The 16,191-nt window shown below is 46.1% G+C and overlaps 1 protein-coding gene across 1 annotated transcript in view; it reads left to right on the plus strand.

The window, feature by feature from the left end:
* LATS2 (large tumor suppressor kinase 2) overlaps positions 1 to 9,821 on the plus strand; it is a 38,238-nt gene extending 28,417 nt beyond the window's left edge. The window contains exons 3-7 of the mRNA XM_010219845.2: positions 1,193 to 2,730; positions 5,205 to 5,787; positions 6,320 to 6,502; positions 7,679 to 7,785; positions 8,505 to 9,821. Coding sequence (XP_010218147.2) covers positions 1,193 to 2,730; positions 5,205 to 5,787; positions 6,320 to 6,502; positions 7,679 to 7,785; positions 8,505 to 8,999 — 2,906 coding nt within the window. The 3' untranslated portion in view covers positions 9,000 to 9,821. The remainder of the gene's footprint in view (positions 1 to 1,192; positions 2,731 to 5,204; positions 5,788 to 6,319; positions 6,503 to 7,678; positions 7,786 to 8,504) is intronic.
* The last annotated feature ends 6,370 nt before the right edge of the window (positions 9,822 to 16,191 follow it).

The following is a 16,191-nucleotide window of genomic DNA, read 5'->3' on the forward strand; positions in this document are numbered from 1 at the left end:
CATTATTCCCTAGTGTGGGAGCAGCAGCTGAAGCAGAGAGCTGTGCTAAGGACGTGCGTGTCCCTGCGTGCCTGCCCCAGCAGAGCTGGTGTGTGTGCAGGGGTGTCCTGCACGCTTTCCAAACCCTCCTGCACCTGGTCACACTGGGAGCGCTTGGAAAAGCCTGTAGTCCGCCAGGCAAACCTGCCTTGCGCAGTATGGCTGTATTGCAGACCTTATGAAGTCAGGATTTTAAAATGAATTTGTCTAGGCATAAATAGGCCAGGTCCTGATGATCTGTGAAGCTAAAAAAACAAAGGACGTGGGACAAAAAAATGGGGACTGAGCAAGAGTAATCTATTGGCTGTGTAGCAGAGCCAGAACTAAGCACCTGCTAGGTACACCTGGGATTTGTCCCCTGATCAAAGAACTCATCAGAAGAGCCCTGCGCACTTCCCGTGTGGGAATATTACCAGCTCAGCTCTGCACGTGCTTCGAGCCCACATTAGCACGTTGGCACTCTCAAAGATTTGCCTTGCAAAGAGCGGGGAGATGAGTAACAGGAGGGGACACTCAGTGCCCAGCACACGGGGAGGACAGCATAAGGTGCAGGATGCCTTTGCTGTAAATGAAGAAGAGAGATACAAGGATTTTTGAGAATGGTGGGACAGAGAGTTGTAAACAGATCTCCAGTGTGAGCAGTGAGATCACTGTGCAGAAGATAAAGAGGATGTGACTTCCTAGTAGCTTATAATGATTGTGACTTTAAATTGTAATGACAGTCCTTTAGGGAGCTTTTTTCCCTCCCATTGGTGCAGTGTTTTAGCCCTGGCTCTGTAGCTTCCTCCAGTCTGTGCTTAATAACCACAAACTGGCCCAGCTTTTAAGCCCAGGCTATAGTATAAACTGATGATTTCACAATTAAGGAATTTGTGCTTCTATTTTCATTATGTGATAGAACTCCCTGATGAATCCTGGCATGGGACAGGACTGTAGGCCAGTAACTTGTTATCAGTAGTAATATAAGCACTCCTCACTTTAAATGTATCTCGAGTGCTTAAGTTAGGTTTTGCGGGTGTTTTTTTTTTTTTGTAACTCACACTCCCTGTGCAGTGTGTGTGTGTGTAATGTGCAGACGGATGAGTAATGTAAAGTATTTGGTTCACCTGAATTGTTTCCTAACATTCTTCTGTGTTGCTTTATTTTCATAAAGGAAAAGGTATTGTGCCAAATAACGTAACCCGCAGGCCAAGCTTTGAAGGATCAAATGAATCTTTTCCGTCCTACCATCAGCTGGGTAACACAGCCTACGAAGGGACAGGCTTTGGAGCAGAAGGAGCAAACCTGCTCCCTGACGTTCCCAGGCCCTACATGGACTACTTAATCTCTGCGTCGCAGCCTGCGGCCATGGGCGCCCCCGTGCAGAGGGCACCCGCCGTGGGCGCTCACAGCGCCCCAACAAGCCACCAGCAGAAACCGTACTCGGGCAGCATGGAGCCCTCCGTGATGAGTTACCCCGGGGCTAATCACAGCAGCCAAGCCCTGCAGCTGCCGGCCTCGCACGGCTCCAGCAGCCCCCACTACAGCAGGCAGCACATGATGGTGCAGGGGGAGCCCATGGGCTACGGTGTCCAGCGGAGCGCGTCCTTCCAGAACAAGATGCAGCAGGAGGGAGGATACCCTAATCTCCCAAATAAGGGGGCAGTTGTTCAGAATAACTCTGGTCATGCATTTCAGCAGGCACCAGCAAGCCTGTATTTGTCACATTCTCACCACAAACAGACAAGTCCTTCCTCTCATCAAATGCACGTGATGTCCCGAGGCCCGGCGTTTGCTAATGATTTTTCAGACAGTCCGCCACAGAACCTGTTGACTCCATCTAGAAATAGCCTCAATATGGACCTCTATGACATGAGTAATCCTCCAGTTCAGCAGTGGCAGGCAGCGACCCCGTCACGCCGGGATTCTCTACAAAACCCAGGAATAGAAACGTCTCCACGGCAACACGTGTCCTTCAGGGCAGATGCCACAGCGCCGAGCAGGACAAACTCCTTCAACAGCCACCAGCAGCAGCCACAGGTCACTGTGTCTATAAGACAGGTTCCTCCAGGCAAAGCCGACCCTGCGCTTCCATCCCCAAACACCATCACGGCAGTCACGTCCGCGCACATCCTCCAGCCGGTGAAGAGCATGCGAGTGATGAGACCCGAACCCCAGACTGCGGTAGGACCTTCCCATCCGGGCTGGCTGCCTGCCCAGGCACCGGCCATGGACGGCTTGGAGATCATGGAGCAGCATGTCCCACCCGTTGGAGCAGCCAATGCCTACCAGCTGGATGTGGATTACAGTAACCAGGAGCTGCGGTGTCCGCCACCACCGTATCCCAAACATCTCCTGCTCCCTGGTAGCTCTGAGCAGTTCGATATCAACTGCTTGTGCATGGGTGTAGAGCAGACCCTCCGCGTAGCCTCCAGCTCCACAGGCAGCAAAGCTGAGGAGAACAGTGAGCGGAGTGACAAAAGCAGCAAGAACCCCAAAGCTGACAAGCCAAGCAAGGATAAAAAGCAGATTCAGACGTCGCCGGTGCCTGTGCGGAAAAACGGCAAAGACGAGGAGAAGCGGGAATCCCGGATCAAGAGCTACTCGCCGTTTGCCTTCAAGTTCTACATGGAGCAACATGTGGAAAACGTCATAAAGACCTACCAGCAAAAAATTAACAGAAGATTGCAGCTGGAGCAAGAAATGGCTAAAGTAATTCTTGTTTTGTTATAATAGAAGCTGACGGGGTCAAGTTGATTATTACCATTTTGAATCACCCCCAAAGGTTCTAAGGAAGGCTCCCCTGGAACTAGTAGGTGCTCAGCACCTCCCTTTATGAGGCTGCTTTCAATTAGAAACCTGGATACAGATTTTGGAGGCTGTTTGGAGAGTCTAAGAAATGGAGTTACATATCTTCATACCAAAAAAGTTAAATAAAGCAAAAAGCCCCATAGTAGGAAACTATTGGATTTGCTTAGGCAAGAACTCGGAAGCCAAGTTTGAGGCCAAACTGACCTCGCTGGCAACACTTCTGCAGCTCTTGCAAAACTCTGAAATAGGTTTTCTTTTTCTTTCTGGTTCTTTCTGTCAGTTCCACAATAGAAGCCCCCTCACAAAACACTGGTTTAATTTGACACCAGAATCATTGTGCCATCTATCTAGGTGAAAGTGGAAGGATGGATTTAGATGAACCTATCTTGGCCAGCTTAAAATCATCTTGGAACCCTTGTTGGAACTTGGCCTAGAAGTTGGGCTTGGTGAGATGCTCTTTGAGAGCTTCTTTCCTATCTAATCATAGCTCTCCAGCCTAAGCTGATGCATTGATAGGGCTGCTTTAAAGCAAAGCTGCCAAGTTCTGATGATTGCTGTGGTAGTTTCGTTTTTAATGTGAATTTCCCCCCCTACTCCCAAATTTCACTACAACAGGACTGCTCTTCTGTTGCATTAAAGGATAAACTCTAGGGGAAGCTCTTATTAATGCATAATGGGTAATAATTGAATATCAAATCTTCCCTAGCACAGGCAATTTTCAGAAGCAATTAATGGTCACCTTGCTGTGGGATACTCACTGGTTTGTTTGTTTGTTGAGGTTAAAATTAAACAAATACGCTTCTAAAATCTGTTGAAAAGACAGCAATTTAGTTACAGTTAATGGTTTATCCTCATGGCACGTACAGAGTATGTTGCACTGCTTGCATTTAGTGAATGTTTTCTTGAGTTGGAGATAGGGAATGATCTCCAGAGAGTAAATCAGCTACTAATTGCATTAGTTCTTCTCTTTCCTGACTCCTGGCTTTCCTTCACTTCATAACTCAGGGACAATTCCAGTGTAAACAAAAACAATCCTTCCCTTAGCAACCTTGGCACTAACCAGAGTAACGCGCTACGAACTCAGGAGATTTGGGCTATCGGAATATCCCGTTATTCTAGAATTACTCAAGAAAACAGCACTGATTATTTTATCTTAAAATAATAAATGCTTCCTCTGTTATTGATTGATGGACTCTCCTTACATTTTAAAAAATGAGACTCGTTTTGATTTGGCTTTTGCCTTCAGTCTGCAAACTCATCCTGCCTGTTCTGCAAGTTTTCTCAGACCTCCTTCTGATTATCCTTCAAATAATCCTTCTTTATTCATCCAGAATTTATTTTTATACTAGGGGGGATCTCACCACGTTCTGTGACTGCCCCCACATTCATTTTTAAAGGCCTAGGCTCTAGATATGAAATTAAAAAGATCAATCAAAGGAGCAGCCCCATGGGCACGCGCTTGAGCCTCGGCCTGCCCAGCAGTCAGCGTTGGTGCCTCCACACTCCTTCCCTGGCCTCTTCCCACCGCGCGGGCATCGTCCTCTCCGAGCGCTTCGCTTGGTGTCGGCCAGCTCAGGCTCCTGCAAACGGCGCTCGGGAGGACGGGGCCAACTGTGACAGCGGGTCTGTCCTCTGGCAGAGTCCTCAGAGGGTCCTGCTGCCAGGGGCTACTGGGAGAGGGGATGGCCAAAGCCTCCTGAAGGAGGAAGAGCCCAGGGGACGCTTGGTTTTAGGCTTTGGGGGGACAAATCGGCTCTGTCAGAGGTTGGATGCAGAAGGGAGGTAGGGGCACTTGGAGGGGACATGTATCTGGACTGCAGACCAAGGCTGGTCAGGAGATGTAGGAGGCTTTAGAGGGGAGGCTGTGACAGAGGAGGAAAACTGGCTTCTAAAGAGCGTTCCCAAGGCACTTATGAATGTGCAGTGCAAAACCAGCTCTTTAACTGCCACAAAAGCCAACAGGCAGCAAAACACATTGGCGCGAGTTGCCCTGCAGAAGCATCAAGTGAGCTTGATGCATCTAGGTTTAAGTTAGTTGAAATTGAGCCGTGCTATAAAGTGCATGTAGGATGGATTGCAATCCAGTGGCCAAGTGCACTTTTGAGAGGTGCAATCAAATCCCTTGGTCAGTTCTGTTGTAGTGATCCTGCCCCTTGACCCATCTCATGTAGAACACATTCAGTAATAAAGCTGTTTCTGCAGGTGTCTCAGAAATATCTGTACAGGCAGAAGGGAGAATATTTCTCCTATGAATGTATCTTTTCTGTTTTTTGGCAATTTTTTCATAGTAACGTGCTTTGGAAATGCTAGTTAATTGTTCTTATGCAATGAACGTAACAGTACTAGCTCTTGTGGTTTGTTTTTACCTTATAAAGGCTGGCCTTTGTGAAGCAGAACAGGAACAAATGAGAAAAATTCTCTACCAGAAGGAGTCCAACTACAACAGACTTAAAAGGGCCAAAATGGACAAGTCTATGTTTGTTAAAATCAAGACGCTCGGCATCGGCGCATTCGGAGAAGTGTGCCTGGCCTGCAAGGTGGATACCCATGCCCTGTATGCCATGAAGACCCTGCGGAAGAAGGACGTCCTGAACCGCAACCAGGTGGCCCACGTCAAAGCAGAAAGGGATATCCTGGCCGAGGCAGACAACGAGTGGGTGGTTAAGCTCTACTATTCCTTCCAGGATAAGGAGAACTTGTACTTTGTGATGGACTACATCCCCGGTGGGGACATGATGAGCCTGCTCATTCGGATGGAGGTCTTCCCGGAGCGCCTGGCTAGGTTCTATATCGCTGAGCTCACACTGGCTATCGAGAGTGTGCACAAAATGGGATTTATTCACAGAGACATCAAGCCTGACAACATCCTCATCGACCTAGATGGACACATCAAACTGACCGACTTCGGGCTGTGTACTGGGTTCAGGTGGACTCACAATTCAAAATACTATCAGAAAGGTAGTGTTTGGGGACTTGCTTTGGCATGGTGTTGAGTAGATGGCGTTGAAACAAAGGGGTGTCTATTGGGAGAAATGACTTCTGGTTGTGCTTATTGCTTAAATCCTCTCCAGACATCCAGCTGACTGATGCAGGAGCAGCAACTTTTCAGCTCATACTTGTTTGGAGGGGCTCTGTGGTGGTGAAATAACTTAGTTACAGGTTTAAAGTAATCCTGGCAGTGCCTGTGTGTGCCATGGAGGGGTATTGGAGTGTGCTGGCAAAAACACCATGAATAATTGATGTAACTGATGGAAACGTTTGCTCTTGCTCTGTATCTCCCTCATGGGAACGTGCTTCGCTGTGCCGAGACAGAGACATCTTGCTGCTTATGGAAAATCAATGTGAGGGGGAGGGAAAAAGTAAATGCCTTAGGTTTGAAGTTTAAATGTTGCTTTGTAAAAGTAGAAGATGACAGAACTAGATCTAAATGTTTGTCTTGGTTTGGTGTGTTTGATAACCATGACTGTAAACTTTCTTTGCCTTTTGAAAGGGAGCCATATCAGACAGGACAGCATGGAGCCCAGCGATCTTTGGGATGATGTGTCCAACTGTAGATGTGGAGATAGGCTCAAGACATTGGAACAAAGAGCTAAGAAGCAGCATCAGAGATGCCTGGCCCACTCATTAGTTGGAACTCCTAATTATATTGCTCCTGAAGTCCTGCTTCGTAAAGGTAGATGACCTGTGTTTTTCTCTTGTGTAAATGAACAGTGACACTTTGAAATAACTTTTATTATTATTATTATTTTCCCCTTAAAGAAGCTCACTGCTTTGTAAACTTGTCATTCTGCACTCTACAAACAACTCAGATTAAGGAGCAAATTTCTCTATGTGGTATTTCTCAAAACTTAAAGCACATAATCTTTGCTCCTGAAATATGACTCTGGCCACTAGTGATTTTACAAAGACTAGTGCATAGCCAGCTTATGATTCTGAATCAGTGATTCAGACAAGCCACCCAAATGTGGATGATGTCAACTTGTGGAAATGTTTCTTCCAGATTCCCAGCTAGACTCTGGGTGTAAGCCAAAAGAGAGTCTTCCACAATTTACAGTGAGAAGCTGTAAATCTGTGCTCAGAAACTCAACTTGAGGAAGTACCAGGCAGTACCGGGTGGCTGTGTCTGCAGAACAGACACGACCACTGAATCTTGTAGTGAGGAGATCAGACGTTCAGAGTTATTCAGCAGCCTTGTCCTAAGACCTCTGGATTCCTCCTGAGTTCAGGAGATTTCAAATTATTCCCAAATCATCTGATGACACAAATCTCCATTTAGATCAGCATTTAAATCTTCCAGTACTTGTGTAGATCTCAAACACAGCCTTATTTGTCTTGTCTCAGCAATTAAGTGGTTGAAGATGTTTCTCTGTATGGAACTTGTTCAGAAAGCCTGCCTTGCTTTTCTTCCATCCCTAAAGCCCAGCCGTGTCTTTGAGCAGTATTTCAAACCCTTGATGCCACCTCCTCCAATCCAGAGGGTACCTCAGGCAGTCAGTCTTTTTGCTGTTCTTGGAGGGGCAGGTTGTGCTGTGTAGCAAAGTAGCTGTGAAACATTGTGAGGAATCTTTTCTCTTTCAATTACATGATTTCCTTGCTCACTTTTGTTGTGAATTAAATATATTCAGAGGGATTCCTGGACACTGGAACTAGATTTTCACTGAGAGCAGTAGAATTTAGGTAAGTGAGCAGAAGGCACTTTTTGATGAAGTCCTTTTTTTAGGTCACAAATTGTTTGAGAAAAGACAGAAACCTGTGCCCTGCGTTTTGATATTTAATTGTGAGAAGAAACCACAGCTTTATATGTGCTCTCCTGGGTTAGTGAGTGACAGCCTTTTCTCCTGCCTTTAAGGATACACTCAGCTTTGTGACTGGTGGAGCGTTGGCGTGATCCTCTTTGAGATGCTAGTGGGGCAGCCTCCTTTCCTGGCTCCTACACCCACAGAAACCCAACTGAAGGTAAGTTGAAGCAAAATTCCAGTCTCCTATAGGGAAGTGCTAACCTTCTCCCTTCCCCTGCGTACAGGAACCAACCCCATCTGTTTTACTAGAATAAGATGCAGTGGTCACAAAGGCCTGATTTTTCCTGGTTCTGTTCAGGACAAATCTTTTCCTATTCAGCGAAGTCAGAGCAGACGTGCCAGGCAGCTGATACAGAGGTGTCTTAGCTTTGGGAGTCTTAGCCCAGCGCTGGTTTCTCAAGCACAAGTTCAGGTCTCCAACCTGTTTAGGGTGTCCATCAGATTTAAATAACCTTCTAGGTCGGCAATAATCTCAGTTGGCAGTGTGAGTGTTTCAAAGTTGAGCAGTACCTTTTTTATTAAAAAGAATGTGTCTCATGTCCACTTTCAATAGTGTACATTTTCAAGACAAAATAAAGTAGTTTCAGTAATTTTTAAACTGAATGGGTTCTCAAATCTGATCAAGGTACCGATCAAGGATCAAGAAGGAATTCACACTTTTTAAAATGGATTTGCTGCTTTTATCTCCTACCCATCAGTGTTTCTTGATTCACTAAGGATGGCTAATACCATCTAGTCACTGGATTCTTGAACATCTAAAATAAATATCCAGACTGTGACTTGATTAGTTGTGCATACACTGCAGTGTTTGTATTGACAATCAGAAAAACTCTGTTGGGGGATTTGGAAGTTGCTAAATGTCTTTCTCATTCCCAGGTGATAAATTGGGAAAGCACCTTGCACATTCCCTCGCAGATCAAGCTCAGCTCCGAGGCAACTGATCTCATCACAAAACTCTGCTGTGCTGCCGAGGACAGGCTTGGAAGGAATGGCGCGGATGATATCAAGGCTCATTCTTTCTTTCACTCTATGGACTTCTCTACAGATATCCGTAGGCAGCCAGCTCCCTATGTTCCAAAGATCAGCCATCCGATGGACACTTCCAACTTTGATCCGGTTGAAGAGGAGAGCCCTTGGAGTGACGCTAGTGGTGATAGCACCAGGACGTGCGACCCGCTGGCCTCTTCCAGCAGCAAACACACGGAACACGCCTTCTACGAGTTCACTTTCCGCAGGTTCTTCGATGACAACGGGTACCCGTTCAGGTACCCCAAACCTTCCGGCGTGGAAGGCGGCCAGCCCGAGAAATCCGAGGTGGAGAACAAAGATCTGGTGGAGCAGACTGGAGCTTGTCAGCCTGTATATGTGTAAATTATTGTATAGAGTACTCCCGATAAACCTAATCTCAAATCCAGAAGGGCCTTTAACTGATCCTTTAGGGTCTGATCCTGCAACCCTTGTTCAGGGGTTGACATTTTAATGAAGTCATCCTGGGGAGGTAAAATTTTGCAGGGTCAGGTGCTAAAATTGGCACTCTTGAAAGTTCAGGTCAGTTTTACTGTAAATAATTGTTGATACCTACACTTGAAGTCCTTCCTGGTCTTCGCCAAAATCTGCAAGACCAGCAGTCTGTCACGTCTAGGCCTGTCTCTGTTTGAGGTCAGCTTCCCCCTACTCTGATTCATATTTACAGACTTCTGCAGCGGTCAGCATTATTTTTTAAATGAATAAAGAGCACTTATATTTTGTTTATAGCAGGGTTTTTTTTTCCTACTAAATTATAGCGATTAACTTTGACAAATCATGCTGCTGTTCTTCTTTTCTACATTTTTATTTTATCCATAGCACTTATTTCACATTTAGGAATATGCATAAAGCTGAAGAACATGTGATGAAAGGTCTCTGTGCAATAATGTAAGAAAGAAAAAAAGAAGAAAAAAAAAGAAAACTCTGCTCTCTAATTTTCTAAATTTACTGATGCCATTGTATTCGCACCGTGGTTTTGTTTTTGTTGTTATTATGTGTATTTTCCACATTTCAAAATTGTGACATACCCTTAAAGCTGCTTTATTTCCTTCTGCTTATTGGAGTGTAATAGCAAGTGTGAGCAAGTGACAATTTGGGTGTGATATTTCATTGTCTAGCGTGTGAAGAATGTTGCATGAGCAGTGGTTTTCTATTTGAAATGGCCTTTTCTTGCCATTCACGGGCAGGTCCTGTGGATCCATTTTTACTAAGGGTCTAAAGTTAGACCGTTTTAAACAGTGTGTTGATAATGTATTGTGTGGATGGTTTCTTCCTACGATTGTACCCAATATTAATTTTGTAAAACAGGTTGCAAAGGTTGTATCCAATACTAATTTTGTAAAACAGGTTGCAAGGGTTGTATCCAATGTTGGTTTTGTAGAACAGGTTGCAAGGGTCTCACCTGCGTGGTCCGATGCCGCGGACGGCTCCCTTGGGGCTGCAGCCCGGACCTGGCTCCTCGTGCCCATCACGTGCAGCACAGCGGGGCTTGCTCCATGGATCAGCAGTGCAGAGCAGCTCTGCTAACCCACGCGGCAGCTCCGCAGCCCCAAAGCTGAGTGCCCGGAACGGCCCGTGGCACACGGAGATCAGGGAGGTGAGTCTGGTCTTATAAACCATGTGGGTGCGCGCAGCTCCGCTGGCTTCTGTGCCACCAGGAGACACTTGGCCTCTCCAAACGTCACATCCCTATAGGTGACGGCCTCGGTGCCGTTAGGATCCCAGTGCTATAGGCACTGACATCAGAAAATGTTGGCATGGCTCAAAAGTTGCTCTGTCCTGTTGCCTCTCTTGATTAGAATGTTGCTGTGATGGAGCACAACAGTCCTTTGTTTCTGTCCAATTATAGACATACTCTGAAATATCAATTCTTAACTATGTTGAAATATGCATTTTTCTTATATGTATAAGTGAAAATTATTCAAGGTGTTATCAGAATACTAAAGATAATTAAGCCATACATATTTGCATATATATTATATATAACTAAATAAGTAAACACACACAAAAATCCTTAATTCAGATTAGTGTAGCCGTCCTATTTAAAGTGATTGACATTATAACATTTGAGGAAAACACTCCTTTAATGTGTTTTTGCTTTATTTTATTTTTAAATCTGGAGCTTCATTATTTTTTCCATATATTATTCCACGTATTATTCCTTAATGTTTTAGCATATCCTATCCTATCCATTGTTTAGATATCTAAGCAACAACATATAAATTCATCAGCCTAACCTAAACAAAAATGATTGTGTATTTTGTTTACATTTGTATGAAAGGAATGTCCTGGGGTATGCAGTGCTTGTGTTGTGACAGTTCATGTAAGATTCAGTATTACTGCTTTTTTATATATAGTAATACCATTTTTGTTATTTACATCTATCTGACATTCTTTCATGTGGTAGGTTCTTTCTCAGGAACTCAGTTTAACTGTTATTTATTGATATATCATTGCCTTTGAAAGCTTCTACTGGCACAATTTATTAAAAATCTGAATCAAAATCTAAAATATTGTGTGTTCTTGAAAAGTGTAACCCCCGCCATGGGTACAGGTTGAAACACAGGAAGTTCCATCTCCATGTGAGGAAGAACTTCTTTCCTGTGATGGTCACAGAGCCCTGGAACAGGCTGCCCAGAGAGGCTGTGGAGTCTCCTTCTCTGGAGATCTTCCAAACCTGCCTGGATGCCACCCTGTGCCACGTGCTCTAGGTGTCCCTGCTGGAGCAGGGGGTTGGACTAGATGATCTCTAGAGGTCCCTTCCAACCTCAACCATTCTGTGATTCTGTGGTTCTGCCTGTCCTGGGTATTGGTTGTGGTGTTAGGGGTTGGTTTGAGGCGCATGAGGCCCAAACCTTCTCTTTCCCATCATTTGAGGCGGGGACTGGGCGTGTTTAGACAATTTTTTTCTCTGCGCTCGTGGGCCCTGAGAATAAGGGAAGGGATTCCCAGTCCACTCGTGGCATAAAACCCAACACAGTCTCTTTTCTCAGTCTGCCAAGGGGGGTCACAGACAGATGGACACCCCAGGCTGTTTGCTCAGATGCGTTTTTGAAACCCAAGCAGTTCCCTGCAGCTGCTGGGGGTTGGAGTGTTGGGCAAAGACAAGAAGCTGGCGCAGAACAGAAGTTTCACGTTGCTCGTTTAAAATGTGCTGTGGGGGACAAGGTTCAACTCCCATTTCACATAAAGAACTGCGTTGAAAAAACATTTATTTTGTCAGCTAATATGGCGCTGCCTATAGAAGGCTCCCATCCCCAGGAAGAAACAGAAACTGGGAGGAAATTTTAGGGAGCTTGGCCAGGGAGCCAAGGTGCCATGTGTTGGGACTGGCTCTAAGTATCCTCAGCTCTCCTGAATTTCAAAAAAAAAAAAAAAAATCAGTAAGTTGTAGCAATTCGATGTTCATTAAGAGCTTTTAAAGAAAGAGCTCGACATGCAGCTATTCCTGATCCCAAGCAGGGAGTCTGTTCTCAAGCGTTGTTAGCTGTGGCAAAAGGTAACGTTTCAGCTGCTGTTCGAGCTGCGCGAAGTCAACGGCGAAACCCGCTGGCTTCAGGGAGACGTGGATTTCATCCCTGGGTTTCAGCAGAGACCCGTGAGCAGTAACAGGGTTTCCTGCATGCAAGCAGCTCTCAGAAGGCTGGAGTGAGTGAACTTTTTCAGCGCTGTAGCTTCATAAAGCGGCATTGACGGTGTCATAAACAGAAAGGGCTTTTGCAACCTTTTTAATCTATTCTCTTCAACGTCGCCAAATTTGCCAAGGAGTAGCAACAATTCTTGATAGGCAATTTTTATTCCTAATTCAGTGCAGAAGAACAACCAGCAGAAGTTATAAACAGGTACCTAGCTTGAATAACATGAAAGCTAAATGAGGGAGAAAAGCATTTGACTTTTAAATGGAAATGGAAGAATGAAATTAACTGCAGGAAGCAAGGCTCTAGCCCGTAACTTGGTGGAAAATCAGCCTCATAAACTTAAGAGGTTTCTGCTCGCTTCCCTGTAGCTAATGAGGTATGAAATAACTGCCTTAAAGCCTCCTGGAGGAACTGCAATGGAAAGGGGGATTTAGAACATGTAATTGGGTCCTGTCCCAAAATACAGGAACATTGGCAGAAAACAGCAAGTGTTACTAAAAATATTACTGGAATTAAAAGTATTAAATCTTTCCCACAGGAAATAACCTCAAGAACAGATAATGTAGGAATAGCAACATTAAAACACGCACGCACAAAAAAAGTGTAAAAATGTTTTTCCTGGCAAAGGGATGTGCGGCAGCAGGAACACGGAAGCTGCGCCGTGCACTGGCCGCTGCTCTGAGCACTCTCACGAGCAGCGACTGCGCTGCGCCGAAACCGCGTCCTGGGCTCGTTCTTACCAAGACGAACCAAGGCTCTGACCCGCAGAGCTGCAGTTGCCTTTCTGCCATGCGATGTGGCTCAGGGCGCAGCGGAGCCCGACGGAGCCTGGCGACATGCGTGGTGGGAACCCGGCGCACTGAGCAATCCGTGGACGCAGACACCCTCGCGGTGGGCAAGGGCCCTTCTCTCCCTGCTGCAAGGCGAGGAACAGCCGCACCTGCATCCCGCAGCTCCAGAGCAGCGAAGGGAAGGAGCCCTCGTGAACCCGGCCGGTCCCGGTCCGGAGGTCACCGTGGACCCTCGGCCAGTGCCGCGGGGACCCTCCTCCTCCCCATGAGTCCTGCTCCTGCCACACGCAGCCTCTCAGCTGCCCCGCCGGCCTCACTGAGGGCTTTGCCCCCAAGAGCTCCGTATCAGAGGAGTTATTTAAATCAAAGGCAGAATGTCCCAAAAAAAAGAAGCCTTTCCGTTCCCAGGGATCCATCCGGTGGGGACAGCGCCTTGTCCTCGGGGAGCTCCGTTTGTGTTTGCACACCAAGACGCCAGGGCAGAAAGAGAGCAGCGGATTCAAACTGGTGCTCGTTTTCCCCAAAGAGAGCGCTTTGCATAGGAAAATGTTGGCTTGGCAAAATGGAAATATTTCTGGGGGAACTTACTGGTTTATATATAATTATCTTGCAAAAAAGCAAAAGAGATTAAAAATAGAAAAAGAGATAAAAATACTTGTTTCAAGAAAATTAAAGAAAAAAAGAGAGTAATATAAAGGCCAAGGCTTATGTATTCATTCATGTCACATTATATTCAAAATGCTAAAAATTAGGATGAACTGCTGTGAATAGGTCACTTTTATGTTTCTGAAGCAGATTTTGGAAATACAATTTCTTGATAATTTCCAACTGTTTGTTCCAATTTAGGCCTGAGGAATTTTTCTAGAACGTTTAATTTCCCACATCATAGGACTTTCCTATTTAAACGAGCTCTAAAAATAACAGAAGAGGTCAAGCAAATCTGAGCAGTATCTGGAGGAAAAGCGACCTCCTCGTGCGGCCGCCGCTCCCCCGCGGTGGCGGTGCCAGCGAACCCTCCCTGCGCGGCGCGTGGGGCTCCTTGGAGCTCCTCGGTGCTCCTTGGAGCTCATGGGCGCAGCAGGGGCTGCAAGGATCCCGACGGCCGCGCGTTTGGAGCGACGCACCTGCTGTTTTCAAGACAGGCCGCTGCCTGGAGCTGATGTGCAGCTCTTCACAGTGCAAGCTGGTAATGCAGACAAGACCCAGCGGTATGAAGGCGTTCTGGGGTGCCGAGTTTAGGGCAGGCTGCCCCACGGCCATGAGCAGGCGGGTGAAGGAGAGAGCAGGACGCAGGGGGAGGCTCCCACACATGAAATGTCCCCTCTGGAAGGGAAACGTGTCCTGTCTTAGGAACTGTGCAGCAGCATGGGAGAAGGAGTGTGGATCAGCGGGTTGAGGCTGCAACATTGCGGCTGGGGTTGGGGAAGGGCCGCAGCAGATGAGCCAACACCAGCGGCTGAAGCTCAGGGATCGGGGAAAACCTTCCAAGACAGCTCGCAGCTCCCTGGGAGGCTGTTGCTGTTCTGATGCATCTAAAATCACTTTGCGGTTAAATAGATAACTTAAATGAAGTGATTAACCACCTAACCATCACACAAAGCTTTGTCATCTCTTTGTTGCGAATCTAAATGTCACTCTGTTTGCTGAGTGTCAACATGCAGAATCAGGCTGGACTTCCTTTCGACAAATATCAACAAAATAACATCTATTGTCAGGTCCTGGCATGGTTCCCAGTTATTGAGCTACTGAAACAATGTTTGCCATTGCTAAAAAATACATTTCAATATAGCATGAAATAGGCCATAGAAGTTTGATTGCTGCCCTCTTTTGGGTAGGACAGCCACTGCTCACTTCTCGGATATGCTGCACACCAGCCGACACTGAATTATTTTTGCTTAGGGAATGGTCTTTATGCAAAGCACGGGGACCTCTAATAGTGCAGAGTATTTGGCGTTGACATCGCCCTTTTCAAGTTGCGGTTGCTTCTCGGTGAAGAACATCTTTAATCAATGGTAATTTCTGTGTGTTCCTGTGGTCCCTGTGTGTGCTGAATAACCCTGCAGTGGATCACAAACTTGTACGATCAGCACGAGTTTTAATTGCTTAGAGAACACGGAGAACAGCACAGGTTTGCCCAGCTCCCAAAGCCGGCTTTTCCTATGGCTTTCCCTGTCCTGGGAAGCCCAGACTTCATTAGTATGTATAAGAATATAAACATTTTCTGTTTATATTAAAACTCTTCCCCCTAGTGCCTGTATTTATTTTTAAAATGAATAACAGCAGTCAGTGATCACAAGGGGGGTTCCAGAATCTCCATAGCAGATATCGGCCACTGCTCTAAGACACGCAGTAGAAACGCAAAGGCAGAGGAAGGATGTTTATGGCCCAGGGAAAGGACATTAAAAAACACCTTTGCAAATCAGTTTCTTGCTTATTTTTAAAATCTGAGACAAGAGTCAAAGGCGGAGCACTTCCCTTTGAGCCTGCGCAGAGGACAGCGAGCTCATCAGCCCCGGGGAGAAGAAGCAAGAAGCGGCCAGTATGTAGCTGGTTTGGAGGTCTGCGGAACAGCCTGTCGCTGGGCGACTTCTCTTTCAGCCTTGCTGTCAGTGGACAAGATGGAATAAGGGAGATGCAGGGTTGGAAAACGTGCTGCTGAGGGATCCCTTGGATCTGCCTTTACCTGTGGTGTCACTGTTATCACAGAGGTCACACACACGAGATGCAAAGGGCTTTCACAAGGATTATTCTCCCTGCTCCACCACAGTGCTCCCAAACACACTCTTGAGCAGGCAAGTGAAACATGGATGTGTCCTGTGTCATAATTTTGAAAGGAGTTGAAAATGCAGTTCCCAAAAGGTGCTTACCTGTATCTGGTCTCTTAGTTGCCTCTCACCACCATTTAGGCAGCTCCAGCAGCTCTCAGGTTTCTTCCTTCTGTACCAGAGGCAAACGCTACTGAGTGTTTGGCACTGATGTATATATAGAGATATTTAGTTTTCAAGAGATGTGTGACTAAGGGCTTGTATTCATATTTTAAAGGAATGTCCTATTTAATAGGAAGTAGAGATGACCCTTCTCTAGCTTACTATTAGCATTCATGCAAAG

Source organism: Tinamus guttatus, unplaced genomic scaffold (genome assembly GCF_059628265.1).
Source record: "Tinamus guttatus ecotype Peru unplaced genomic scaffold, ASM5962826v1 Tinamus_guttatus_pri_ptg000150l, whole genome shotgun sequence".
Taxonomy (NCBI): Eukaryota; Metazoa; Chordata; class Aves; order Tinamiformes; family Tinamidae; genus Tinamus; species Tinamus guttatus.